General features: G+C 37.7%; 2 protein-coding genes across 3 annotated transcripts; both read left to right on the top strand.

Moving 5' to 3' along the window:
- Positions 1-1,021: 1,021 nt before the first annotated feature.
- Positions 1,022-9,841, top strand: LOC112056248 (beta-centractin). The gene is made up of 9 exons (XM_024096640.2): positions 1,022-1,177; positions 1,422-1,486; positions 3,776-3,950; positions 4,832-4,983; positions 6,033-6,176; positions 6,601-6,766; positions 7,711-7,780; positions 8,827-8,993; positions 9,613-9,841. The coding sequence occupies exons 1-9, from the start codon at positions 1,130-1,132 to the stop codon at positions 9,754-9,756; spliced, it is 1,131 nt and encodes a 376-aa protein (XP_023952408.1). The 5' UTR covers positions 1,022-1,129; the 3' UTR covers positions 9,757-9,841.
- Positions 9,842-16,597: 6,756 nt separating this feature from the next.
- On the top strand, positions 16,598-25,005 carry LOC112057205 (aldo-keto reductase family 1 member B1-like). Of its 2 annotated transcripts, none has more exons than XM_052889705.1 (7): positions 16,598-16,718; positions 18,351-18,493; positions 18,841-18,982; positions 20,239-20,433; positions 21,660-21,859; positions 22,711-22,866; positions 24,443-25,005. In XM_052889705.1, the coding sequence occupies exons 1-7, from the start codon at positions 16,647-16,649 to the stop codon at positions 24,486-24,488; spliced, it is 954 nt and encodes a 317-aa protein (XP_052745665.1). In that variant the 5' UTR covers positions 16,598-16,646; the 3' UTR covers positions 24,489-25,005. The 2 variants fall into 2 exon arrangements, with proteins under 2 accessions (XP_052745665.1, XP_052745664.1); XM_052889704.1 differs by lacking the exon at positions 16,598-16,718 and adding an exon at positions 17,489-17,712.
- The last annotated feature ends 2,164 nt before the right edge of the window (positions 25,006-27,169 follow it).

The raw sequence follows: 27,169 nt of genomic DNA, 5'->3' as shown, positions 1-27,169 counted from the left end.
CCCTGTAACTTCTCTATCTTACTCCTACCCTTAGCAAAGTCGGTCCAGTCCTTCGAGAGTGGTGGTATGACCAAGAGAAATAGAGACTTCTATGCTAATAATATAAAGAGGTAAAGTTCGTGTGGTTGTAGGAGGTAATCTCTGGATCTACTGGACCGATTTGGAAAATTGTTTTACCAATAGAAAGCTACGTTATTTGCGAGTGTCATAGGCTATGTTCGATCCCCATATTCACACGGGAACGGGAACTACGTAAATGAAAGCGCCGGGCGTCATATAGCGGAATTTCTGCGTCTTTTAGAAATTTTGTATTATCTCCGAAACTATTTAAGTAATTAACATATTGTAAAGGGCAAATCTTATCTTCATAATATCCTTGTGATTATTAAATAATTTATTTTAATAAGGATTAAAGTTTAGTTGTATAAATAATGACGTAAACCTAAATATATAAAATTAATAATTTTTAAAACACAAAAGGTACTATATCTGCTAATATATAGAAGATAGATACATGGAGTCGCGGACTTTTTTGTAGAACTTTTAAAGATACATAAAGCCTCCATACATTAATTTCAATTATACACAATAGTTAAGGCAGCGCATGCGATTAAGTCTGTGTAAGAGGATTTTCAGTCCGACCTGTATGACAAAAACTGTGATAACTCGGCTAATATATATGATACCAATATAAAATATAGCCTATAGCACTCCCCGATAATGTAGCATTCTACTGGTGAAAGAATTTTTAAAATCGGACCAGTAGTTCCGAAGATTACCCCATTTAAAAAATGTGACAAACTTACAAACTTACAAACTTTACCTCTTTATAATATTAGTATAGATATAGATGAAAGAGGATTAATAATTACACTTTCATGCATTTCAATAGAAGTTCCTAAAAACCAATTTTTTTGTTCGGCAGATTTGATGATATATTTGACTGTGTGTGACTAGCGTAAGGCATTAAAATGAAACAACGTCAGCCAAATTATAATTTATTATGTCTTAATATGGCAACTCTGAAACTGATGTCATCCGAAAATTGAAAGTTAGCCGAATGTTACATTTTACACAAAATATATTGGAAAATCTCGATTAGTTTAATTAGCAAAAAGTATTAATTAAAATGGAGCTGAACGATGTTATTGTGAATCAACCCGTCGTTATAGACAATGTAATTCGTATAAATATTGTTATATTCGATCGATTTTACCCTCATTGTACTATCCTAAACTTAGCGTAAATTACTCGAAAGTAGACAAAACAGGAATACAGCTATTAATTCAAGCTATTTTTTATTTATTTAAGAATATTCAGTTGGTAGATGTGATATAGTTTGTATTTAAAGTGAATTATGAGTCATCGGTGTGTCGAGAAATTTTTTTTTGTACTCATTTTTCGTTTTTGGTGACATTTAGGGCTCTGGAGTCATCAAGGCTGGTTTCGCCGGCGATCAGATACCAAAATGCAGATTTCCGAACTAGTGAGTATTTTAAAGAGTTTGCGTATAATGAAAAGAAAAAAAAAGTATAAGTTAAACATTTTAGTCAATACACAGTGATTTTCTTTTACTAGCCATGTTTACAGTTTGAAAGTGTGTGAGCAACTTGGTCTGGATTTAGTGTACAGGGTCACCAGATTTAGGATATGGTGGGTTGATCCTAAATGAAACTCATACCGTTAATCACTTTTGTATTAAAATTAAGCGGTGGTTATCTTAAATGATACTACACTGCAGTTTGGCTGGTGGGAGGCTTCGGCCGTGGCTAGTTACCACCCTACCGGCAAAGTCGTACCGCCAAGCGAATTAGCGTTCTGGTACAATGTCGTGTAGAAACCGAAAGTGGTGTGGATTTTCATCCTCCTCCTAACAAGTTGATCCGCTTCCATTTTAGACTGCATCATCACTTACCATCTGGTGAGATTGTAGTCAAGGGCTAACTTGTAAATAAAAAAAAAAAAAGGTGATGTATAAATAACACTTTCAACAATATGTGTTGAGATCAAAGTACACGAGTTTCTTATATGGTACGACAGGGTGGATATGTGTTGTATAGCTCGCAGTAAGGGTTGTCAGGGGACTGTCAGGTCTAAATGGCCGGGAATATTAGCGTCCTTTTTTGGTTTTTCGTGGGACTGGTTGTGATGGGAGGATACACTCGCTTGTAACTGCTGCGGGGCAACATATCCAACATAAGAAATAGAATGTATGCATTCAGAAACCGCCACAATGTATTAAGTTATTAGTCATGTTCACCAACAGTATTTAAATGTGCAATACCAATTTATTACCAACTTTATGTAGACGCTTTAACAAGTTTGTCGTTAAATCATGTCACGTTATATGAAGTTTGCATTGTTTGTATCCAGTAACTATCTGGCAGCCATAATATTATCCGGCTGAATACCAGATAGCCACTATTCAAATAACAAAAGGAACATATTTTTGAGTAATTATTTGCTATAACTAGTTAGTCTTAATATGGGCTATGGGCTTAATATGGGCTGGCTGCACTGGTATGTACGTGAAGAAAGATCCCAGTGCAGCCTGAGGTATCAGGAGAGACTGACAGTTCACACAAATGAGCTTGCCTAACCAACGGGCTTTGAGTCGCGAGGGTGGACTCCGTTTTGCTCGGCTACAAAGACACAGCATTCCCGACCTGTGGAACAGATTTCCATAACAAGCCAAAGGGGGAGCTGTTGACAGGGAATCTGCAGCAAACTAGCTCTCAAAGAAATCCTTGAATGATATGATGATATCAGATACATGAATGGAATGCCTATGAGCAGATTGCCTGATGAAGCAGAAGTTACATATAAAAAAAAAGTCTTAATGTCACTTTCATTTCAGCTTTTTTTTAATGAAGTATGTGACATCAGGTATTTTTGATATATATATTGAAATATGATTCAAAGGACATGTGATTCAAAGTAGGAAGGATAAATGGTCAAGAGACATATCAGCTTGGTGCCCAAGGCACCAGAAAAGAAACAGAGGAAGACAGCGTCGTAGAGGATGATGTCAGAAAAATAGCAGGTGTCACATGTAATAGACAGGCAAATAACCGATCAGTGTGGCGGGCTCTAGGGGAGGCTTATGCTGTAAAACACGACAATCTCAACACGCCGGTGTCAATCAAATAAATTTGTAAATAATTTAAAGATATTTGTGATTGTTTAATCATCATCATATCATGCGATGGACGTCCACTGCAGGACATAGGCCTTTTGTATGGACGTCCAAACATCACAATACTGAGCCACCTGCAGCCAGCGAATGTCTGCGATTCGCTTGATGTTGTCAGTCCACCTGGTGGGGGGTCGGCCAACACTGCGCTTACTAGTGCAGGGTCGCCATTGTTTAATAAAGGCTATTTATCCCGGAAAAATTCATGGTTCCCGAGGGATTTGTGAAAACCTAAATTCCACGCGAACGAAGTCGCGGGCGTCCGCTAGTTTTTTTTATAATTAAACTAATATTTTATGAACTACAAAAAAAAAATGTTTTCATAGTAGTCCAAATAATACTGACTATCCATATTGTGGATTTTCATCCTCCTCCTAACAAGTTAGCCCGCTTCCATCTTAGATTGTATCATTACTTACCATCAGGTCTGATTGTAGTCAAGGGCTAACTTGTAACGAATAAAAAAAAAATAACTATCCTAGAGTGCTATAGGCTATATTTCCTCCCCGTATTCCTACGGGAACAGGAACCACGCGAGTGAAACAGCACGGCGTCTAGTAAATGAATAAATTTGTTTCACAGCATCGGCCGTCCGAAGCACGTGCGAGTGATGGCCGGAGCCCTGGAGGGCGAGCTGTTCGTGGGCCCGCGCGCCGAGGAGCACCGGGGCCTGCTGAGCATCAAGTACCCCATGGAGCACGGCATCGTCACCGATTGGAACGACATGGAGCGAGTGTGGAACTATATCTACAGCAAGGTAGACATCTACGTCTTCAAGGTGGACGTCCTCGGTTCGATCCCTGGCTCGGCCGATTGATGTTACTGTACTTCTAAATGGAATATAAAATAAAACTTACGTATTTATTAGTCCCTTTTAGTGTTATTTACGATTTATAACATAACAATACAAAAAAGAACACATAAGTTATGCTGTTTTTGAATTATGACTTTTTAAAATGTTTTTCTGTACCCCATGATTAAATGAAAGTTTATTTGAAAAAAAATTCCATGCAACTTTATCTGCATACCAGTCTTATTATAAGTGTGTCTTATTAGCTATCTTATATTTTATACAACAACATATTAAAAATTTAAGTAGGTATATTGAAAAATGGCTGAGTAAATGGACTGAAATGGTGAAAAAGTGAAAAATCATAATTTTTAAAACATCGTGATCTTTTTGCTTAAAATTTAATTTTGCAATGGATTATTAAAATTGTTTTGGGATAAAGAAGTACCGATTTGGAAAAAAATACATGTCTACTAGACAAAAAAAAAAACATATTTTTCGAGACGTGAGTATTTTAATGAGTATTTTAATTTTTAAATATGTTTTTGACAATATGAGCCAAAACGCCTATCGGCCATGACATGACAGTCTATAGTTCAACTGTTTCATGACGTCACTACAATAAACCCCATGGTATAACAAATGGATCATTTAATTGAAAATTAGGTTTTTGTAATTTTCTTTTTAGTTGACCATTCTTATTCATAATTTTCTTAATCCTCTATGTGTGAAGTCTGCCAATTGGGCCAGCGTCTCTCATTCTGAGAGGAGACTCGTTTCGACTCGAGCTGGATATGGGTTGTTAATGATCACTGACTTAATCCGGCGATTGTCTGTCCACCTGCCAGGACCAGCTGTCCACGTTCTCGGAGGAGCACCCCGTGCTGCTGACGGAGGCGCCGCTCAACCCGCGCCGGAACAGGGAGAAGGCGGCCGAGATCTTCTTCGAGACCATCAACGTCCCGGCGCTGTTCCTATCCATGCAGGCCGTGCTCAGCCTGTGAGTACTAATAAGCCCTTTATTCTAAACTAGCTAACATGGGCTATCTAACGCTGAAAGAATTTTTCAAATCGGACCAGTATTCTGAGATTAGCGCGTTCAATCAAACAAACTCTTCAGCTTTATAATATTACTATAGATTATTACTTCGTCCGCGCTTAGACCTCTTTAATCCAGCCCTTAAAAATGTAGTAATTTCTCCCGTTTCCCCAACATTTCCCTTCACTGCTCTGCTCATATTGATCGTAGCGTGATGAAAAGTATACTATAACCTGCTCAGGAGTATGAAGAATAATTGTACCAAGTTTCGTTAAAATCCGTCGAGTAGTTTTTGTTTCTATAACGAACATACAGACAGACAGACAAAAAATTTACTTATTACATTTTTGGCATCAGTATCGACCACTAATCACCCCCTGATAGTTATTTTGGAAATATATTTCATGTACAGAATTGACCTCTTTCACAGAATCTATTATAAATATAGATTATTACTTCGTCCGCCCTTATACTTCTTTAATCCAGCCCTTACAGTAGTATCGCTGTAAAAATTTAGTAACTTCTCCCGTTTTCTCAACATTTCATTTTCTCATAAATGTTGTAGTACCCTCGAATAAGTAAATGTTTTTTAACACATTGCTTAAAGCTATGCATTGGCAGGTCCATCACAGTCTTGGGGATCTTGTTATAGAAGAGTACACCCAAACCTACTCTCTTTGGAGACGATAGACATGGGTTTAAATCTGCTTTTCGTTTGTACAAATTAATATTTTGCCTTAAATAGACTATACAGTTATATATTATATACTAACAGGCGACTGTTAAAATGCCTATTTCTTAAAACTTTTGACGAAGGGACTCGCGTGATTTTAGTTGATATATTGCTCGAATTGCTCTGTTTTGAACAGCGACTTCCTATGCTCTCTGTCTGTTGCGACCCTCCTCCTAGGCCTGCTGTGAGAACTAGGCTTTAAAAAGTTCCTTTATGACATTTCAACATTCATGGTGTGTATCCCAGGTGATGATGATGATGATGATGATGTCTGCAGGTACGCGACGGGGCGCACGACGGGGGTCGTGCTGGACGCGGGCGACGGGGTCACGCACTCGGTGCCCATCTACGAGGGGTTCGCCATGCCGCACAGCATCATGAGGGTCGACGTGGCCGGCCGTGACGTCACTCGGTACCTCAGGTAGGACGCTGACACAATAAGCATGTCAGCCATGATGGTCTATATTTCAACTGTTTCATGACGTCATGTTAACAAATAGAGCGTTTGACAAACGTTGGTTAACAATTAGTTCGACGTTCAGTACATCAAGTATATCATTGTGACATTACAAAATGGACGACAAGGTTTTTTGACTTTTGGAAAATTTTAAATTAACTTTTATATGAAATCTTTGACTTTTATTAATTAATATCGATGTATTTCGTACCCTTATTCCGTGTATTATGCGAACAGTAACAGGTAGTTACCGCCCTACCGGCAAAGACGTACAACCAAACGATTTAGCGTTCCGGTACGATATCGTACATGTACGTGTAGAAGTCAAATCTGTGAATCAGTCACAATCAGTTACATTTTATTACAACAGCTTTTATTAATTTAACAGATTATTACTCCGGAAAGAGGGTGTGAACCTCCGGACGTCAGCGGAGCTGGAGATCGTGAGGTCCATCAAGGAGAGGGCCTGCTACCTCTCGCCCAACCCGCTCAAAGAGGAGGCCATGGACTCGGAGAGGGCGCAGTACACCCTGCCTGATGGCACACAACTTGAGGTATACCATAGGCTTTGTCATGTTCATCATCATCAGTCATTTTAGTCCATTATAGTTTAAAACTATATGATCATGATCAAATGTGTTCAATAGAATCGATGTTTCACTGTGTTAAAATTACACGTGTGTGTATTACGATTTAAAACTTATAGTTTACAATAATTACATAAACACCTATTTACATATTCAGATAAAGAACGGAGGAAAAACAAAATCTGTTTCACTCATCATAATACTTCATTATATGGCAATAGCATTTTTCATATGGCACCTCTAATTTACAACAAATTACCAGCAAAATTAGCTGATAGAAATTTAAGTGTTGCTTTATTTAAAATTAAAATCAAAGAACTATTGTTAAAAAAACGGTATTACACTATCAAAGACTATTTAACTGACAAACAATAATAATTAACGTATAACGGACATAATAATAAATTAATAATTTTAACATCTTAGTCATTAAGTAAATTTCAATAATTATAGTGTATTATAGACAATGTAATTTAGTTATAAGATTATTTTTAAATTTGCATGCTATTTTGTAGCAAATTGTATGCCAACATTTATATCAAGATCTGTACTTAACAATTTGCAATTAAAGAATTATGAATTATGAATTAGTTGTGTGTAGTGTACACACAGGATATTTATTGGTGTTTTACTTTCCATGTGTGAGTTTACCTCATTCCCCACAAAAACGACAGATAATTTAGTTGTTGAATTTTAGTGCGATATAAGTACAATAGAATGTAATTGGTAGGTGAGGGAGATACTATAGAAAAGCTTGTGAAAAGTATCCTTTTTTCTTTACAAGTGAGCCCTGAACTACAATCTCACCTGATCGAACCCAGGACCTCCGTCATGTAAATCCACCGCGCACACCACTGCGACACGGAGGCCGTCAAATTTATCATCACTAAAAAGTTTGCTCAATGTTTCAGATCGGCCCAGCGAGGTTCCGGGCCCCAGAAGTGTTGTTCAGGCCTGACCTCATCGGAGAGGAGTGTGAAGGTATGAATTAACCTATCTGGTTTCTTGGTATCTCATATTTAATGTTATTTTAAATTATCAGTAGATGGCGCTCATACAGAACTTTGAAACGAACCCTCTTTGTACACTTCATTAATCTCTTACGATGCAGTTACGCCTGCGGCTCACAGATGGCGCTATTTTGCATTTTGAAAGAAATTCTACTTCTAGTCTCTACTAGTCGTGTGGCTATAAAGTTATCAACTATGGAGATGTAATGCACTTAAATTCGCCCACGAAATTGTCTGTCGTTTTACACTTATAAATATATTTTGTGACTTAGACTCATTACATAGAATATTCGATCGAACAATTACTTGATCGATGCTTAGCTGGCTGAAAAATCAATTTTTTTTTTTGATAACGTATTTACAAAGATATAAAGGAAATACTTATAAATGAAACGTAACTTTTTTTTATATTCTTTTACAAGTTAGCCCTTGACTACAATCTCACCTGATGGTAAGTGATGATGCAGTCTAAGATGGAAGCGGGCTAACTTGTTAGGAGGAGGAACGCTAAATCGCTTGGCGGTATGTCTTTGTCAGTAGCGTGGTAACTAGCCACGGCCGAAGCCTCCCACCAGCTAGACCTGGACCAATTAAGAAAACCTCAATCGGCCCAACCGGGAATCGAACCCAGGACCTCCGTCATTAAATCCACCGCGCATACCACTGCGCCACAGAGGCCGTCAATTTGGCATTTTTAGGGAACCTCTACACAACGAAAAAATTACAACAATAAAACGTCAATTCTACCGAAACTGTTTTTATAAACTTTTTAGCTCATTGATTCTTGATATTTGAACAGAGGGGTAACGTTTAGCGAGGCAGCCCCTAAACATATTTAATACTTTACATATTTAATGTTATTTTAAACTATCAGTAGATGGCGCTCTTAGAGAACTTTGAAACAAACCCACTTTGGACATTTCAAGATGTTGCGTTATAGTTACGTCTGCTGCTCATAGATGGCGTTTTCACTTATTTTTTTAAAAAAGTTTATATAAAGTTTTTATATTGGTGCAGGTCTGCACGAGGTGCTGATGTTCGCGATCCAGAAGTCGGACATGGACCTGCGCAAGGTGCTGTACCAGAACATCGTGCTCAGCGGCGGCTCCACGCTGTTCCGGGGCTTCGGCGACCGCCTGCTGGCCGAGATACGGCGCCTCGCGCCCAAGGACATGAAGATACGGGTACGTGCGCAGGGCTCCAGGGCTCCAGCAGTAGCTGCTGACGCTGTGCCGGGGCTTCGGCGACCGCCTGCTGGCCGAGATACGGCGCCTCGCGCCCAAGGACATGAAGATACGGGTACGTGCGCAGGGCTCCAGGGCTCCAGCAGTAGAAGCTGCCACACATCTTACTGACGCTGTGCTGCGGCTTCGGCGACCGGGTGAAAAAAAAAATAGGTAGCGATCAGTTGGCGGGAACGACTTGCGATATAAGGCGCTCGTCGGACGGTCGTCTTCATGCTCGTGGCGTTCGAGCCGTCTACATTCCTTGTTGTGTTCTTTATGGGTTACTTGGGATAGGCGGGGGGAGTGAATTGAGTGGAAAATGGCAGACTTTGTTAACAGTTAAAGGTACCTTTAACCCTACACACATCGTTCACAAGTGCGTGACTTCACTCTGCCATGCTAGAGTTTTTTTTTGGTTACAGTTTGATTTGTTAAGTTGTGCTGACAAATGTTGAGAATCATGACCTTTGTTCGACGTTGGTTTTCTTATTTTTGTAATCCACTTCTGAGTCTGCTAAAAAATATAAATATAAATTAAATTTGATATGAGTGATCTAGCCTATTGTATTGCTTCCAGATCTCAGCGCCCCAGGAGCGGCTGTACTCCACGTGGATAGGGGGTTCGATTCTCGCGTCGCTCGACACGTTCCGCAAGATGTGGGTCTCCAAGCGGGAGTACGATGAGGAGGGACACCGCGCCGTGCATCGCAAGACGTTCTAATGTAGACTCTAACCACTAATGAATAGAGTTCACTATACAATACTGTGAATTTTCCAAGTGAAAAAAAAACTTTTCTTACACTTTTTTTGAAAAGTGTAAGAAAAGTTTGTTTGAAATGGTGAAAAATAACCGAGTGTGAAGTAAAAATGCTTTTAAAAATAAAATAATACATGAAAATTAGTAGCGCCATCTCTTGTTCCAGACTTGCTTTACTTTTAAATAGTGAAAAACATTTATAAATTGCTATTTGGATAAATTATACTAAAAATATTAAATAACTACCCGCAAAATGTTCTGATCTTCTAACTTCAAAGAATACCGACACAATTCTTTAAGTATCTGTTTGTCGGCGATATCTTATTGGTTGCTTGCGTAACAGTGCTAGCCAATGGGGCTAAGTTGTCGCGGCATTTGAATTAGTAATATTATACCTGAAAGTATGTATGGATGTTTGTTACTCTTTTACGCAAAAACTAATGGGCCGAAAGACTGTTACTCTTTGACGAAAAGACTACTAGACCGAAAGACTGTTACTCTTTCACGCAAAGACTACTGAATTGAAAGACCGTTGCTCTTTCACGCAAAGACTACTGAAACAAAAGACTTACTCTTTCACGCAAAGATTACTGAACTGAAAGACAGTTGCTCTTAAGCAAAGACTACTGAGCCGAAAAACGTTACTCTTTCACTCAAGCAAAAACTACTGAACTGAAAGATCGTTTCTCTTTCACGCAAAGACTACTGAACTAAAAGACCGTTGCTCTTAAGCAAAGACTACTGAACCGAAAGACCGTTATTCTTTTACGCAAAGACTACTGAACCGAAAGACCGAGGAACCGTGGAGAGAACCGCGTCTGCTAGTAAGATATAAATGTCTGTTTTAAAAAAATTATGTTTTCTCTACTTAATTAGTATAAAATCAGTTGGTTAGTAAATGAAATGGCTTTTTGGGTCTTTATAACAACACTCGGTGAATTATGTAAAAAAATTATGATAATTCAAAGAAAAAAATTATTCTTTTGATTTTGAAAATCAATGTGCATCAATAGTTGTCACTTCACTGCTAAAGTGTTACCTGTAATAAATAATAATATATTAATCTATCTGCAATGTATTATGTAGGCTTATGGCACGGCTGGGCCGATTTCGATGAGACTTGATAGGCTTAACTTAGCAAGAAAGTGTTTGTTTTAAAATTGATATTAATATACAAGTAAGCTGAAAATGATTGTTACCATCAATTCAAAGCTTTATTGTATTCAATAATTGAAAAAAAAAATACATTTTGGCTTTAGTAGCGATTCTATACTGCCCCCCCCAATAGTAATTTCCAAAATATCTTCAAGGTACAGAATAGGACCTGTTACATTTTTATTCTAAATACAGCTAAAGGGTGACTTTGAAAAATATTTTTTTTTAACTATGGTGAGTGTTATTCATATTAATTGATTATGAAAGACGGCTAAAACTCATGTGAAAGAAGGTCGGACTAGTTTCGAACCCATACGGGGCCCTTAGTCATGAGCTGGTTCTTGCAACGGGGCACGATCCAAACTGACTCATGCTAACAACTCATGACTAAGGGCTCCGTATGGGTTCGAAACTAGTCGGGTATACTCCGACCTTATATCACGTGAGTTTTCGTGTTTCATAATCAATACTCTGAAACGTTTTAAAAACTCACCCTGTCAATAAAACTAAAAATGAGTTGTGAAACGAAATTATTAATAAATAAACATAACTTCAAGCGAATTTATGTAAAAATGACAGCTTTTAATGAAATTTAGTTTATAAACTATTTATTTCTATAAGGCTGGTCGCACATCAGTTGCGATAGTCGCTTGTCACTCGCTTAAAAAGACCAAACACTTTTTTGTTTTGCTTAATTTTTTTTTAAAATTTTATTATATGGGCGACAATTGTATGTGCAGCCAGCCTTAATTAGCTTTTTATTTAATAGGTGTGTATGTAATTAATTTTTTATTTAATTGGTGTGTATGTAATGTTTGTCTTGTGTGTGTAACATGCAGTAAATGGAGTTTGAAAGATTTTATGTAACTTATATGTTACATAAAAAACATGGATGTCGTATTACATATGACATTTATGCTACACGCATTGTGTTAATGTCATACTGTAACATTTATGCTACACGCATTGTGTTAATGTCAAACTGTAACATTTATGCTACATGCATTGTGTTAATGTCAAACTGTAACACTTATGCTACATGTTAATGTCAAAATGTAACATTTATGCTACACGCATTGTGTTAATGTCAAACTGTAACATTTATGCTACATGCATTGTGTTAATGTCAAACTGTAACACTTATGCTACATGTTAATGTCAAAATGTAACATTTATGCTACACGCATTGTGTTAATGTCAAACTGTAACACTTATGCTACATGTTAATGTCAAAATGTAACATTTATGCTACACGCATTGTGTTAATGTCAAACTGTAACACTTATGCTACATGTTTATGTCAAAATGTAACATTTATGCTACACGCATTGTGTTAATGTCAAACTGTAACATTTATGCTACATGCATTGTGTTAATGTCAAACTGTAACACTTATGCTACATGTTAATGTCAAAATGTAACATTTATGCTACACGCATTGTGTTAATGTCAAACTGTAACACTTATGCTACATGTTAATGTCAAAATGTAACATTTATGCTACACGCATTGTGTTAATGTCAAACTGTAACACTTATGCTACATGTTTATGTCAAAATGTAACATTTATGCTACACGCATTGTGTTAATGTCAAACTGTAACATTTATGTTACATGTTAATGTCAAAATGTAACATTTATGCTACACGCATTGTGTAAATGTCAAACTGTAACAATTGTGCTATATGCATTGTGTTAATGTCAAACTGTAACATTTATGTTACATGTTAATGTCAAAATGTAACATTTATGCTACACGCATTGTGTTAATGTCAAACTGTAACATTTATGTTACATGTTAATGTCAAAATGTAACATTTATGCTACACGCATTGTGTTAATGTCAAACTGTAACAATTGTGCTATATGCATTGTGTTAATGTCAAACTGTAACATTTATGTTACATGTTAATGTCAAAATGTAACATTTATGCTACACGCATTGTGTTAATGTCAAACTGTAACAATTGTGCTATATGCATTGTGTTAATGTCAAACTGTAACATTTATGTTACATGTTAATGTCAAAATGTAACATTTATGCTACACGCATTGTGTTAATGTCAAACTGTAACAATTGTGCTATATGCATTGTGTTAATGTCAAACTGTAACATTTATGTTACATGTTAATGTCAAAATGTAACATTTATGCTACACGCATTGTGTTAATGTCAAACTGTAACAATTGTGCTATATGCATTGTGTTAATGTCAAACTGTAACATTTATGCTACACGCATTGTGTTATTGTCAAACTGTAACATTTATGCTACACGCATTGTGTTATTGTCAAACTGTAACATTTATGCTACACGCATTGTGTTATTGTCAAACTGTAACATTTATGCTACATGCTTGTGTAACATTTTTTATTACTTCTGAAAAAGAATTTGTGTAAAAAGAAAATGTTACAATTTACACATTATGATTGTATTTAATGTGACATACATTGTGTTAATGTCACTTTAACATTTTTAGTTACTTCTATAAGCATTTTTATGTTTTTATTAAACATTAAATTGCATATATGCTACTTGATAATAACTTGACATATGGTGTATATGTATACAACTTTGTGTATTTTTTTGACAAGTTTGTGTTCCATTATAACATGTATTTCGTGTAAATGTCAGACTGTAACATTTTAGATTATCGATGTATGCATGTTGTGCACGTGTTACATGCACATGACATGCTTGTCATGACACACATGTATAGGTGTAAGTGTATGTAAGCGAGATATGAAGTATTTAAAATGTTTTAAATATGTTGAGATATTTTTTTTTGTATTCCAATAAAGATTATTTTTAACTCTTTCTGATGATTTATTTGTAGACTAAGAATCTAAAGATAGCCATTATTATTTCAGTTTATGAATGCTGAACATTCGTCAAGTCAAGTCAAATTTCAATTTGGCTTAGTTTACAAGCACTTTTGAAACATATGTATGTAATACGTAATGTTAAAAAAAAACGAAAACTACTCGACGGATTTTAACGAAACTTGGTACAATTATTCTTCATACTTCTGGGCAGGTTATAGTATACTTTTCATCACGCTACGATCAATAGGAGCAGAGCAGTGAAGGGAAATGTTGGGAAAACGGGAGAAGTTATTCCATTTTTACAGCGATACTACTGTAAGGGCTGGATTAAAGAAGTATAAGAGCGTACGAAGTCGCGGATGTCCGCTAGTAAATAAATAAATTGTTTGATAATTTGTCTATTTCTCTTTACGATATAATATTATGTAGTTGGTTCATACTAGGCCTTCGGAATCGCCAGTGGATTATTTATTTATGTAGTTAAGTACCTATATCAGATAAATATTGATCTTGCAAAACAGTTAGATAATTCAATATATTAGATAACTGGTCGTGACTGTTATCTACTTGAGAGCCTCTTAAGTTGTATACACGCCTATTCCTAAAGGTGCTGACATACTTGAGCATTCACTTGTAACAAAACATCGAGCATTCGCCGATTTTATCAATCAATCAATCAATTTATTTATTTGCAGATACATGCATTATACATACAGGTGGTCGGTAGATGTAGATGGCAAATGTATCTCGCCAATTAGGCATGCAAATTATTTATTAAGTATTTAATGATTCAAATGACAATTTCACCATTTAAAACTTACATCTTTACAATAATTTTATAAGTAAACATTTTATAATTATATTACTAAAATAGTTATGTGTACATTTTAAATTATGTAATATTGCATATGCACCTTCATTTGTGGTCTGTGATATGCACTGCACAGCACAACGAGCGGAGCCATAGATAATACACAGCGGAGCCATAGAGCCAAATATTGCTACGAACATCTTGAATACGAATTCTAGTGAACGTTCTATTCAATGCTCGTCAAAGATATTCCTTGCCGGCAGGGCGTGCCTACCGCCGTGTCAATAATACGGGGCCCCGGACTACAGGGCCCCTTACGTTTAAAAGCTAAAATAAGTAAAATGTAATCCACAATCTCCATTGGTTTGAAGAACCTATGAGTTCCCGTATATTCATAGAGTTTTCAAACATCTTTCTTTTTAACAAATATTTCCCTTCATATTGGGCCCCCAACTAACTTTGATACAGGGCCCTACAAGGCACGCTACGTCACTGCTTGTCGGTGTCATCCTACTATCCTACTAATATTATAAACGCGAAAGTTTGTATGGATGTTTGGATGTTTGTTACTCTATAACGCCGCTACTACTGAAGCGATTTAGCTGAAAATTGGAATGGAAATAGATTTTACTCTGGATTAACACATAGGCTACTTTTTATCCCGAAAAATCCATGGTTTCCCGAGATTTGCGAAAACTGATGATTTTGATGATATGAACGTTTGTTACTCTTTCGCACCTCGACTACTGAACCGAATTAGCTGAAATTTGGTATTAAGATATATTGTAGCCTGAATTAACACATAGATTACTTTTTATCCCGGAAAACTGCATGGTTCCCGAGGGATTTGTGTAAAACTAAATTCCACGCGAACGAAGTCGCGGGCGTCCGCTAGTATTATATAAGCTCCAAGCAAATCTGCTCGCCAGAACGCTCGATAGAATGTTCGCTAAAATGTTCTCGTATTTTTCCGTGACGTAACATTCGCACGAATGCTCATTACAAGTGAATGCTCAAGTCTGACAGCACCTTGTTACTAATATTGATACATCAAGAGTGATTGTCTATCTGTATGTAATAGTTATTTATATATCTCCTATTTATCTCTTATCATAGCTGGGCATTAACTCGTTAATCCGTTAATCGTTAATTAACGAAGTTAACATTTTGCTTAACGGATTAACTTTTAAGTTAACTTTTAAAAATGTTAACGGACCCGTTAACTTCCGTTAATATGCAGAAGCCCGTTAATCGTTAATCCAATGCGTACTAATTACCGCGCGATGCGATTAACAGGTTAAGACAAGTAAGAAATTATGATTTTTTTTCAAAGAAATCAACAAATTACTATATTTATGTTAAATTATAGATAAAATCAACTAAAATCAATTTATGGCAGTTTTCCCCAGTGCTCACCCTTATTTTTCCAATGGGGATTTCACACAATGATATAAAAATGCAATATTAACCAGTCATATTAACGGATTAACGATTAACGTTAACTTGCGTTAATTCTTCCGGAATGTAACGCTTTAACGTTTAACGAAGCTAACTTTTTTTTGTAGCGGATTAGCGATTAACGAAGTTAACTATTTGATTAACGGTGCCCAGCTATGTCTCTTATTATGATAATTAGAAAGATGGTATTATCATAATAGGAGATATATAATAGAGCTTTCTAGCAGTAATAGAGAATAGTCTCTGCATACAGACGGGCACACAAACGCAAAAGGGGACACTATAAGGGTTCCCTGTGGACTACAGGACCCTAAAAAGAGTAAGGGTAGGGTAGCGAAGAAGTAATGACGTAGGCATCCACTAAGAAAGGATTTTGATCAATTCTACGCCCAAGGGGATAAAATAGGGGTTGAAAGTTTACATCGCTTTCCACACGGACGAAGTCGCGGGCGCCTGCTACTATTTAAATAAAGTTATAGGTAAGGTAGATATATCTAGTAGTATTTTATGATAACCTCTAGTTCAAGTTAATTGGCACTCAATGAACAGACTAAGGCCGACTCACTCGTATACAAGTAGCGTTAACTAAACATCTACTAACTAACATGGTTAAAGTGCCGGTGATTAAGCTCAGCAATGGAAAACCTATCCCACAACTGGGATTGGGGACTTGGCAGGTAGGATTTTATCACTTAGCCAGTGGCGTAGGGTGTCTTGGAGCAATGATGGCTAGGTAAATATTTCTAAGAAAAGAAACACAAATTCTAGCGAGTTGTCACACACAAAATGGCACGAATTAATGACGTCGTTGATTCGCTAATCGTTAGATTTGTTTGGGCGTTCAAACAAAATTACATACTTCATTTATTGAAAAATGTCTAGTTTAAAGCTAAAATTGTATGAATTTTCGATATGAGAATTTTAGTAAATTTCATACAAAAAAAAAATACAGCGTCAAATGTTACTTTGCCGCTTTTTGTACACCAGTGAACTTCTTGACCAAGAAGACGTTTATCCACTCTAAGGTATATGAAGACCTGCCTACTTTTTTTCTTGAAACAGGTAATCCGTACTTTGTTGCTATTCTAAAATCTATCCTTTTATAGTGAGCTTCTTAGACTTAGAACTGTCTTATGTCTCAGTTATCAGTTATGATATTACATCTTATCTTCTCTAAGAATTTAAATCTATATTATCAAGATAAGCTGTAAAGGATAATCTCTGAATCTACTCATGGAAAATGAAGTTTTTAAGATAATTCATATCGAGTGACACGCTAAAACCCGTCTCATTCAGTGCTTTTGTAGTTATGCGTAAGGGGTATTTAAAAATTGTTCACGGTATTACCAATAAAATATTTTAATAAATAAACTTAATTAATCGTAAAATCGTGGTCTGTGATTTCCAATAATAAAAAAAAACAAAATAAAAGTTAAAGTGGTTGTCTGTGGTTCACTTTACTGTCAAATTAGGTCAAAAATAAAAATTAAAAAAACAAACGTCAAAAAATTTTGGGACATTAACCCGGCCGGTTTAACTTTTTAAAAATAATATTGAATTGATAATATATTTACAAAAGAAATTATATTATTAATAATGGCTTTAAAAACGCCCTACGTTAAACTTGCAAATGGTTACGAGTGCCCTATACTAGGTTTGGGAACTTGGAAGGTTGGTATTATAACATTTATTTTACATAAAACAATATTTTTAATTAATTCTATTTACGCATATAATTTTCAAAGCTAAATAAATAAATCTAAATGCTTTTTTCTTCCTTTTTCAAGTTACTTCCTTGTTAAAGTAGTTTCCGAGTAAGGTAAACTTTTAGACAAAACAAAGGTTTTAGTGATATACCACTTGTTCTATCGTTTATCATTCCCACATCAAATGTAGATATCAAGTTGTTAATAAAATAATCTTTGGCTAATAGTATTAAATAGAAACGTGATAGCCCAGTGGATATCGGAGGGCATAGGTTCTAATCCGGTCCAGCCCAGGGCATGCACCTCCAACTTTTCAGTTATTTATGTACATTTTAAGAAATGACCACGCGTCTCAAACCTTTTTTTTTCTCTTATAGGTTTATCTACAATCAGTAAAATAACTATAAGCAGATGTGTTCTGATAACTTCACTGAGAAACCTGCATACCTGAGAATTTTCTTAATTCTCTATGTGTGTGAAGTCTGCTAATCCGCATCTGGCTATTGTGGTGGACTAAGGCCTAACCACTTTCATTCTGAGAGGAGACTCGTGCTCAACAGTGAGCTGAATATAACTTGTTAATTATGATGATGTTATTGGCAGTCAAAGCCAGGCGAGGTGGTGCAAGCAGTGAAGGACGCCATCGACATTGGCTACCGGCACATTGACTGCGCCTTTGTGTATGGCAATGAGCCGGAAGTTGGTGAGGCTATCAGTGCCAAGATTGCTGAAGGGGTTGTCAAGAGGTACTGGTTTAATATTAAAATCTAATATTTAGTATTCTAATGTCACTATGTTTCCTCACTTCTTATTCGATCATGCAGAGATACTCCAAGCATAGCTTGTTCCATAGCCTGCTGTGTGACTCTGAGCCTTCTTATGAGGCCCATAGCTGGCAACCAAGTCTCGGAACCATGGGTACTGGCAACACACACAAAATGGCAATGGGCGGGCCACATATTTGGAAGAGCCGATGGACGTTGAAGTCCCAAAGTGCTGGAATGGCGACTCCGCACTGGAAATTAATATTGTTTATATTAAATTTGATATGAGTCAACTACCCTATTGGCTGATGATGATGCCACTGTTCCAGAGAGGACCTCTTTATCACATCCAAGCTGTGGAACACCTTCCACCGCCCCGACCTGGTGCGCGGCGCCCTGCTGAAGACCCTGCAGAACCTCAAGCTGGACTACTTGGACTTGTACCTCATCCACTGGCCGCAGGCTTACAAGGTAAATCTAGCAATTTAGAAGACCGAGGTTCTGGGTTTGATCCCCGGCTGGGCAGATTGAGATTTTCTTTATTGGTCCAGGTCTGCCGAAGCTAATTACCACCCTACCGACAACAACATACTGCCAAGCGATTTAGCGTACAGGTTGAATTACGGGACACCCTGTATACCTTCATCTGTTATTTAATTGGAATAAGAAATAATAATAAGCCCTTTATTCTGTGTTAAGAAATTACAATTATATATACAATACATTTTGTTTTCATTTTTTTTTAAAGAATATCTCTTAACATAGTGTGCCTTTCGGCATAGGCCTCCTCCAGCGACTTCCACTGCTCTCTCTCTAATGCGACCCTTCTCCACTTTGGACCTGCTGTGAGCTTTAAGTCATCCTCCCATCTAATGAACTGTTTACCCCGATTCCTTCTGCCATCTCTAGGGTACCATTCCGTCACCAGTCTGCTCCACTTCCCCGTAGTGTCCCTTAGCATGTGGCCTGTCCATCGCCACTTTTGCTGGTCGACACGAGTTAAAACATCGGTGACCCCAGTTTTAGTTCGAAGGTCAGTGTTTCTTACCCTATCCTTTTTCTTGTGGCCAGTCATGCTCCTCTCCATGGATCGTTGGCACCTGGCCAGTTTAGCCCTTTGAGCCATGGTGAGCGCCCAGGTTTCACAGCCGTATGTTAGGCATGGCAAGATACACGTGTTGAAGGCCTTCCTCTTAATTACCATGCTCAGTTCCTTGGATTTCATTATCTCCTTCAGGGACCAATATATTTTCCAGCCAACGGCAATTCTCGTGCTGATTTCTTTAGTCATTTGGTCCCTGAAGGTAACAACTTGTCCAAGGTATGTGTATTCTTGCACATACAATAATGGGTTGTTATCAATGCCGATGTTGACCTCAGTACTGTTCGTCATTAGTTTGGTCTTCTTTGTGTTCATTTTGAGTCCGATTTTAATGCTCGCTTCATGTAGATTCGAAACCATGCACCCGAGTTTGATTGGATCTTCTTCAAATAGTACGAGGTCATCTGCAAATCTGAGATGGTTAAGTTAATATTGATGAATAAGAAATAAATGATTGTAAATATTTATTTATATTTTGTATACATTCAAACTAGGCAACCTATTTGCAATGTGTCACTGTGAGCGTTATCATTTATTTCATAGCACGAATGAATGATGAGGATACATATTCCTTATGCCAGATCTTAGACCATAACTTGGTTTGGTGTACGTTGTCACTCACCAGGAGGAGGGCGAGCTGTTCCCAGCGGACGCGGACGGCAAGATCCAGTTCTCGGACGTGGACTACCTGGACACGTGGCGCGCGCTGGAGCCGCTGGCGCGGGAGGGGCTGGCGCGCAGCCTCGGCCTCTCCAACTTCAACTCCAAGCAGGTGGAGCGGGTGCTGCAGGCTGCCTCCGTCAAGCCTGTCGTCAACCAGGTACACAACAAAACACGTGGCGCGCGCTGGAGCCCCTGGCGAATGGGAATGGCTTATTATTGCCCAATTGCCATCGCGATGCCGTTACTATTGCCTAGTTGCCATTGTGATTCTGTTATTATTGTCCAGTTGCCATTGTGATGTCGTTATTATTGCCCAGTTGCCATCGCGATGCCGTTACTATTGCCTAGTTGCCATTGTGATGCTGTCTTTGTTGCCCAGTTTCCATCGTGATGCTGTTATTATTGCCCAATCACCATTGTGATGCCGGTATTATTGCCCAATTGCCATTGTGAAGTCATCATTGCCATTGTGATGCCGTTATTATTGCCCAATCACCATGGTGATGCCGTTATTATTTCCCAATCACCATGATGATGCCGTTATTATTGCCCAATCACCATGGTGATGCCGGTATTATTGCCCAATTGCCATTGTGATGCCGTTATTATTGCCCAATCACCATGGTGATGCCGTTATTATTGCCCAATCACCATGATGATGCCGTTATTATTGCCCAATCACCATGGTGATGCCGTTATTATAGCCCAATCACCATTGTGATGCCGGTATTATTGCCCAATTGCCATTGTGAAGTCATCATTGCCATTGTGATGCCGTTATTATTGCCCAATCACCATGGTGATGCCGTTATTATTTCCCAATCACCATGATGATGCCGTTATTATTGCCCAATCACCATGGTGATGCCGGTATTATTGCCCAATTGCCATTGTGATGCCGTTATTATTGCCCAATCACCATGGTGATGCCGTTATTATTGCCCAATCACCATGATGATGCCGTTATTATTGCCCAATCACCATGGTGATGCCGTTATTATAGCCCAATCACCATTGTGATGCCGGTATTATTGCCCAATTGCCATTGTGAAGTCATCATTGCCATTGTGATGCCGTTATTATTGCCCAATCACCATGGTGATGCCGTTATTATTGCCCAATCACCATGATGATGCCGTTATTATTGCCCAATCACCATGGTGATGCCGTTATTATTGCCCAATCACCATGGTGATGCCGTTATTATTGCCCAATCACCATGATGATGCCGTTATTATTGCCCAATCACCATGGTGATGCCGTTATTATTGCCCAATCACCATGGTGATGCCGTTATTATTGCCCAATCACCATGGTGAAGTCATCATTATTGCCATTGTGATGCCGTCAAGTCATCCCACGCTAAAAGTCCACCGTCTCCAGGTGGAGTGCCACCCGTACCTCAACCAGAAGCGGCTGCAGGAGTTCTGCGAGGCGCGCGGCATCAAGCTCACCGCGTACTCGCCGCTGGGCTCCCCGGACCGGCCCTGGGCCAAGCCGGGGGAGCCGCAGCTGATGGACGACCCCAAGCTGCAGACCCTGGCCGCCCGCCTCGGGAAGACTGTCGCGCAGATCCTCATCAGGTGAGATCAACACGTGGAATACCCCCATAGCATCCTTGTCGGAACCTTGTCCTTATGACCTCTGCCCCTGATTCCGGAGGACGCAGGTTCGAATCCAGTCCAGGGCATGCACCTCCAACTTTTCAGTTGTGGGCATTTTAAGAAATTAAATTTCACGTGTCTCAAACGGTGAAGGAAAACATCGTGAGGAAACCTGCATACCTGAGAATTATCTTAATTATCTGCGTGTGTGAAGTCTGCCAATCCGCATTGGGCCAGCGTGGTGGACTATTGGCCTAACCACTCGCATTCTGAGAAGAGACTCAAGCTCAGCAGTGAGCCGAATATGGGTTGATAACGATCCTTGTTGGCCTCAGTGGTATGCGCAGTGGATCTTCAAATAGGAGGTCCTGGGTTCGATCCCCGGCTAGGCCGATTGAGATTTTCTTAATTGGTCCAAGTCTGGCTGGTGCGAGGCTTCAGCCGTGGCTAGTTACCAATTTATATGCCTCAATAGCTCAGTGATGATAGGGCAGACTCATCAACGACAGCTGGTCGTTCGATCCCACTATTTTCGGCTCATTGTTGAGCACGAGTCTCATAGTCCACCAAGCTGGCCCAATGCGGATTGGAAGACTTCACACACGTAGAGAATTGAGAATCGTATGCAGGTTTTAGATTCTTAGGAGTTTACTCCTTAAGAACCGATTTTTCATATACAAATGCACACAACTTAAAAGTTGGAGATGCAATGCCCCGAACCGGATTCGAACCCACACCCACTGGAATTGGAGGCAGAAGTCATATCCAATGGGCTATCACGGCTCGCACCTCTCAACATCGGACATGTAGCTGGATGTGATCTGTGGCAGGTACCAGATAGAGCGCGGCATCATCGTCATCCCGAAGTCGGTGACGCGGTCGCGCATCCTCAGCAACTACCAGGTGCTGGACTTCGCGCTGGCGCCCGAGGATGTGACGCTGATCGACAGCTTCCACTGCAACGGCCGGCTGGTGCCCATGACCGCGTAAGATATGCTTTTCTGCCCTTGGTTCTTCTGTAACGCTTTTCTTTGTTATTGTGACGTCACTAAATGGATGAAAATGGATGTTTGATGAATTGGGATGATGACAGTTTTTTTAAATTGTATATAAATTAAGAGTATACTAATAGTAAAGCAATTTTGTAAAAGTAACAGGGTATCTGCGATCATTACTTTCGGAGCTACAGGGATTTAAAGGTCAGATTTGCGGCGCTGCCGCGGATCCCTGAAAAACGCTCCATACAAAATGGTACGAACTTATGACGTCATAGGTACATAATGATTGTTTGATTTGTATGCGCGTTTAAACAAAATTACTAATATCTTTGTCATTTGTGCGTTTATGTTTATAGTTCAGATATTAAAAAATGTCACATTTAATGTAAGGAAGATAAAACTGTATGAATTTTCATATAATTAGGGAAAAAAAAATTAAATAGATTTTGAAATTTTATAATCTTATTTATTTTGCAAATATCCAGACAATCTTTGCTTTTTATGTATGAATTAGTTAACATTGACATAATTTACCCGAATGTATCAATAAAATCAATATATTCAAACCTAGTCAATCCCCATTATAAGATATGTAAAATATTCTTGAAAAAAAAAATTGAAGTTTTTAATCATCCTAATTTCTTTTCATCTAAGGATATGAAAATAAACAATTCGGTTATTTTTTACAACCAGCTTTTTTTTTACTGTTTTTTACCACATTACTATACAAATTACAACATTATCTCGTTCCGACGCTCAGAAATTTTTATTACCTGGTAACCCAGTTAGCTATCAGAATCAAAAATTTTCGTAAATATAAAAATTGATCGTCTCATCAAGATGAAGTCTCACGGTAAATTCAATTGTAAAAAATGCTCCACGGATCCTGGACTATAATAAATGTAAACTTTCAAGCCCTATTTCACCTTTTTAGGGGTTGAATTTTAAAAACTTGAATCACATCATATTTCGTATTTTTTTTACGATTTATGAACAAATTTTTAAAACTGTAACTCTAAAAATGAAGGACTTTCCATAAAAACTTTCAACCCCTTCTCATTTTATTTTCGCAATAAAAAGTATCCTATAACCTTCTCCGTATTATGGTCTTAAACCGTGCCAAGTTTCATTTCAATTCATTTAGTAGTTTCAGCGTGTTGCCCGAATAACAAAAAAAACACGGACAGACAGACAGACAAACAAAATATCGAATATAAATATTCTTAGCTTCAGTATCAATTGTATTGCCAACAAAAATTTTCGAAATATCTTCAATGTACAGAATGTACAGAATTCGTATTATAAGTATAGATTCTAGATGTCGCTAGTAGTACTGTATGCCACGCTAAGGTTTGTTGTTATAAATGGTATAAGTAAAATCTCAAATTGCGAATAGATGAATAGAAATCGACCAGTTTTATTATAAGTAAAAATATAGATATATAGGTGAATAGATTTCAATTAATTTTTTTTCTCATTTTTTTATAGTTATTAGGATTAGGATAAGTTAGCTTAAGTTGTATTCTTTCTCTATATAAAAAAAAATAATAAATATTTGTTCCAGATCGCTCGGTCACAAATACCATCCGTTTGAAAATGATGAATTTTAACAACATTCCCAAAATATTAACAACATTCATTATCAGACTTGTTTAAGGAGACGCCATCAAAACTAGTAGAGTCCTCAGGGCAACGACCTCGTGGCGGCACGTCTTTGATGCAAATAAAAAAATAAAAAATAAAATAAAATCTTTATTGACCAAAAATATATACAAAAATCATAATATTGCCTGTGGTGTCCACACTAGATTGACCTGTATCTTGGAGACCAGGTAGGATTTTCTAATGTTTTCCGTTGGACTAGGACTAATTACAAAAATTTTCCATAACTATCCTGAATACTGTTCTGGAGAAGGAATTTTCCATTTTATACAATGGTACAGTGCATACCCTAATTAAACATATTGTGCTCGCCACTGCTTGAGACTCCATGATACTGTAAATGGTTCTTAAATAATCGCCATTTAGTGCCTATTGTATGTATTTCGTTATCTTTATAAGAACATGGTTCTGTTATCTATATTGTTATTAAGATAAGTATAAAACAATAAATATTATCTAAAAGTTTATTGTCTTTTATTTTACGGAGTTGTAAATTGATTACAAACTAATCGAAATAACGTGAATATTGAAGTGATAACATCTTAAGGCAACGTTCGTAACGTAACGCGTTACGGCGCTACTTTGGCTTCACTTTCTCTTTCGCATGGTACTTATCACTTAAAATGGAAAAATTTTAAATTTTAATAAAAAATTATAAAAATGTTTTAAGGTGATGTGTTAATTAAAGCCGTTTCTGAAAGAACTGTCTGAAAATCCTAAATCTTTATGATTTAAACGGCTTGAATTAATACATCACTAACTTGGTACCGTCTTCAAACTGATCAGAAGGTAGCACATACGATGTTACTTTTCGCTTTTTAGTTTAGTAAATACTTTTTTATAATTTTGAAGTCGGTTGTATTTTTTATTAACATTTTATATTTTACATTGGTTTGCTAAAAGAATGAATGTAAAATCCTTTTCATGAAAGAAGTAAGGTTAGGTGAATTTCGTCCTCCCTGAGACCTCTTTAATCCAGCGCTTACAGTAGTATCGCTATAAAAATTCTCCTGTTTTCCCAACATTTCCCTTCACTGCTCCTCTTGATCGTGATGATAAGTATACTATAACCTGCCCACGAGTATGAAGAATAATTGTACCAAGTTTCGTAAAATCCGTCCGTTATAAGTAGGTACCTATAGGTAAAACCAGACGAACGCAGATGAACCAAAGTTAACATAGCTCAGCGAGTCGCGAAGCTGAAGTGACAATGGGCAGACATAGTTCGAAAAGCCGTTGGACGTTGGGGTCCCAAGGTGCTGGAATGACGACCCTGCATTGCTGGTCGACCCCTCACTAGGTGGACTGAGGACATTACTTGGAGGTCCAAGCAAGAGGTCTATGTCTCTCAACACTCACAAATAACATGGCTTTATTGGTGAAACAATTTTCAAAGTTCAATATGTCCAGAGATAATTTTACAAGGCATCCCTTATATGCTAACCCCGTATTCCCACAATACCTCAGCGGGTTAAATAGAAATACCTACTAGTATAAAAATATGTACTTTTGGATCAATTTGTCCGGTTTTTCTATAAAAGAAACGTCTAAGTTACAAGTAAGCCAAATACGTAAAGATACAATACTTACCAAAAAAAAAAAACAAAAATATTGTGTACCTATTTCTGTAATTCAGATTCTGCTATAATCTATAACTCTGCGATTTCCAACTCTTGTCCCTCTTCCACCATTTCTTAAAATGCGGTTTTTTGCCTCTCAGCTTTTTACCTTTCAGCCATTTAACTTTCGACTTTTTAGCCACCAACCGTTTCGGTGTCGGCTTTGCCGACGGATCGTATTTCAATAATGCATCAGTGTTTATACTCGCTTTTAACAGCTTCTCCTTCACTTTTTTCGCGCGTTTCCGCAATTTCCCGATATATGCGCAAATTTTCCGATGGATCTGTATAGCGTATAGCTTCAGTTTGTACCTGACGAAGTCTTTAGATAAACAAGCTGCTTTCCCTATAGCGAGCACGCAGTCGTTGGCTATAGCGAGCATCGCCTCGGTGAGCTCGGAGAGACTCTCCTGCAGCTTGGCGTCGGGGTCGCCCTGTATAACTCGACCGGCTTCTTGGAAGAATCTTCCGAGAGCACAGCAGCAATATCTGGGTGGGACAAAACAAATTCCCATGTTTGTATCTATGAGCACTGGTGGATTTACGGAGATGGTCCATTTCAGGCCCACTCTTGTACCCCGTGTCATTAAAATTTAAAAATACAGGGTATTTGTTAAAATATAAATAAGTGAATAAATGTAACTAAATAAAAAGAAATAAATAAAATTTAAACCCACGTTTTTGAGTTATATCAAGATGGCACCCCACAGAGTACTTTTTATATATGGGCACCCTTAAAGTGCATGACATTTGTCAGCAAACGTCAAAACGACTATTGCGTTGAAAGTCAATCCGCCATTGTTACTCATATCAATGTTGCATTTCTTGGGAGAGAATGAATATTATTTCGAAAGAATTAAAGTAAATTCGTAAATTTGTTTAATAGACAATAGTTAAAAAAACATTTTCTTTTATTTACGCCAGGGTGGAACAATGACTGAACCTGGACTCTATATAGCTTTGGACCATCTCCTTTGCCGCCAATAAGTTAAATTTTTGGAGTATCTACT

The sequence above is a fragment of the Bicyclus anynana genome, chromosome 26 (genome assembly GCF_947172395.1).
Source record: "Bicyclus anynana chromosome 26, ilBicAnyn1.1, whole genome shotgun sequence".
In the NCBI taxonomy this organism is placed as follows: domain Eukaryota; kingdom Metazoa; phylum Arthropoda; class Insecta; order Lepidoptera; family Nymphalidae; genus Bicyclus; species Bicyclus anynana.
Note: the sequence above shows the minus strand (reverse complement) of the source record. Positions and strands in the feature narration are given on the sequence as shown.

Bases quoted from the DNA above. Each gene is read 5' to 3' on its own strand.
- LOC112056248 (XM_024096640.2), top strand. From the start codon at position 1,130: ATGGAGCTGAACGATGTTATTGTGAATCAACCCGTCGTTATAGACAAT. The intron at 1,487-3,775 runs GTGAGTATTTTA...TTTGTTTCACAG, and splicing joins AAATGCAGATTTCCGAACTA to CATCGGCCGTCCGAAGCACG. The intron at 3,951-4,831 runs GTAGACATCTAC...TCCACCTGCCAG, and splicing joins GGAACTATATCTACAGCAAG to GACCAGCTGTCCACGTTCTC.
- LOC112057205 (XM_052889704.1), top strand. From the start codon at position 17,638: ATGGCTTTAAAAACGCCCTACGTTAAACTTGCAAATGGTTACGAGTGC. The intron at 18,494-18,840 runs GTACTGGTTTAA...CCACTGTTCCAG, and splicing joins GCTGAAGGGGTTGTCAAGAG to AGAGGACCTCTTTATCACAT. The intron at 18,983-20,238 runs GTAAATCTAGCA...GTCACTCACCAG, and splicing joins ACTGGCCGCAGGCTTACAAG to GAGGAGGGCGAGCTGTTCCC.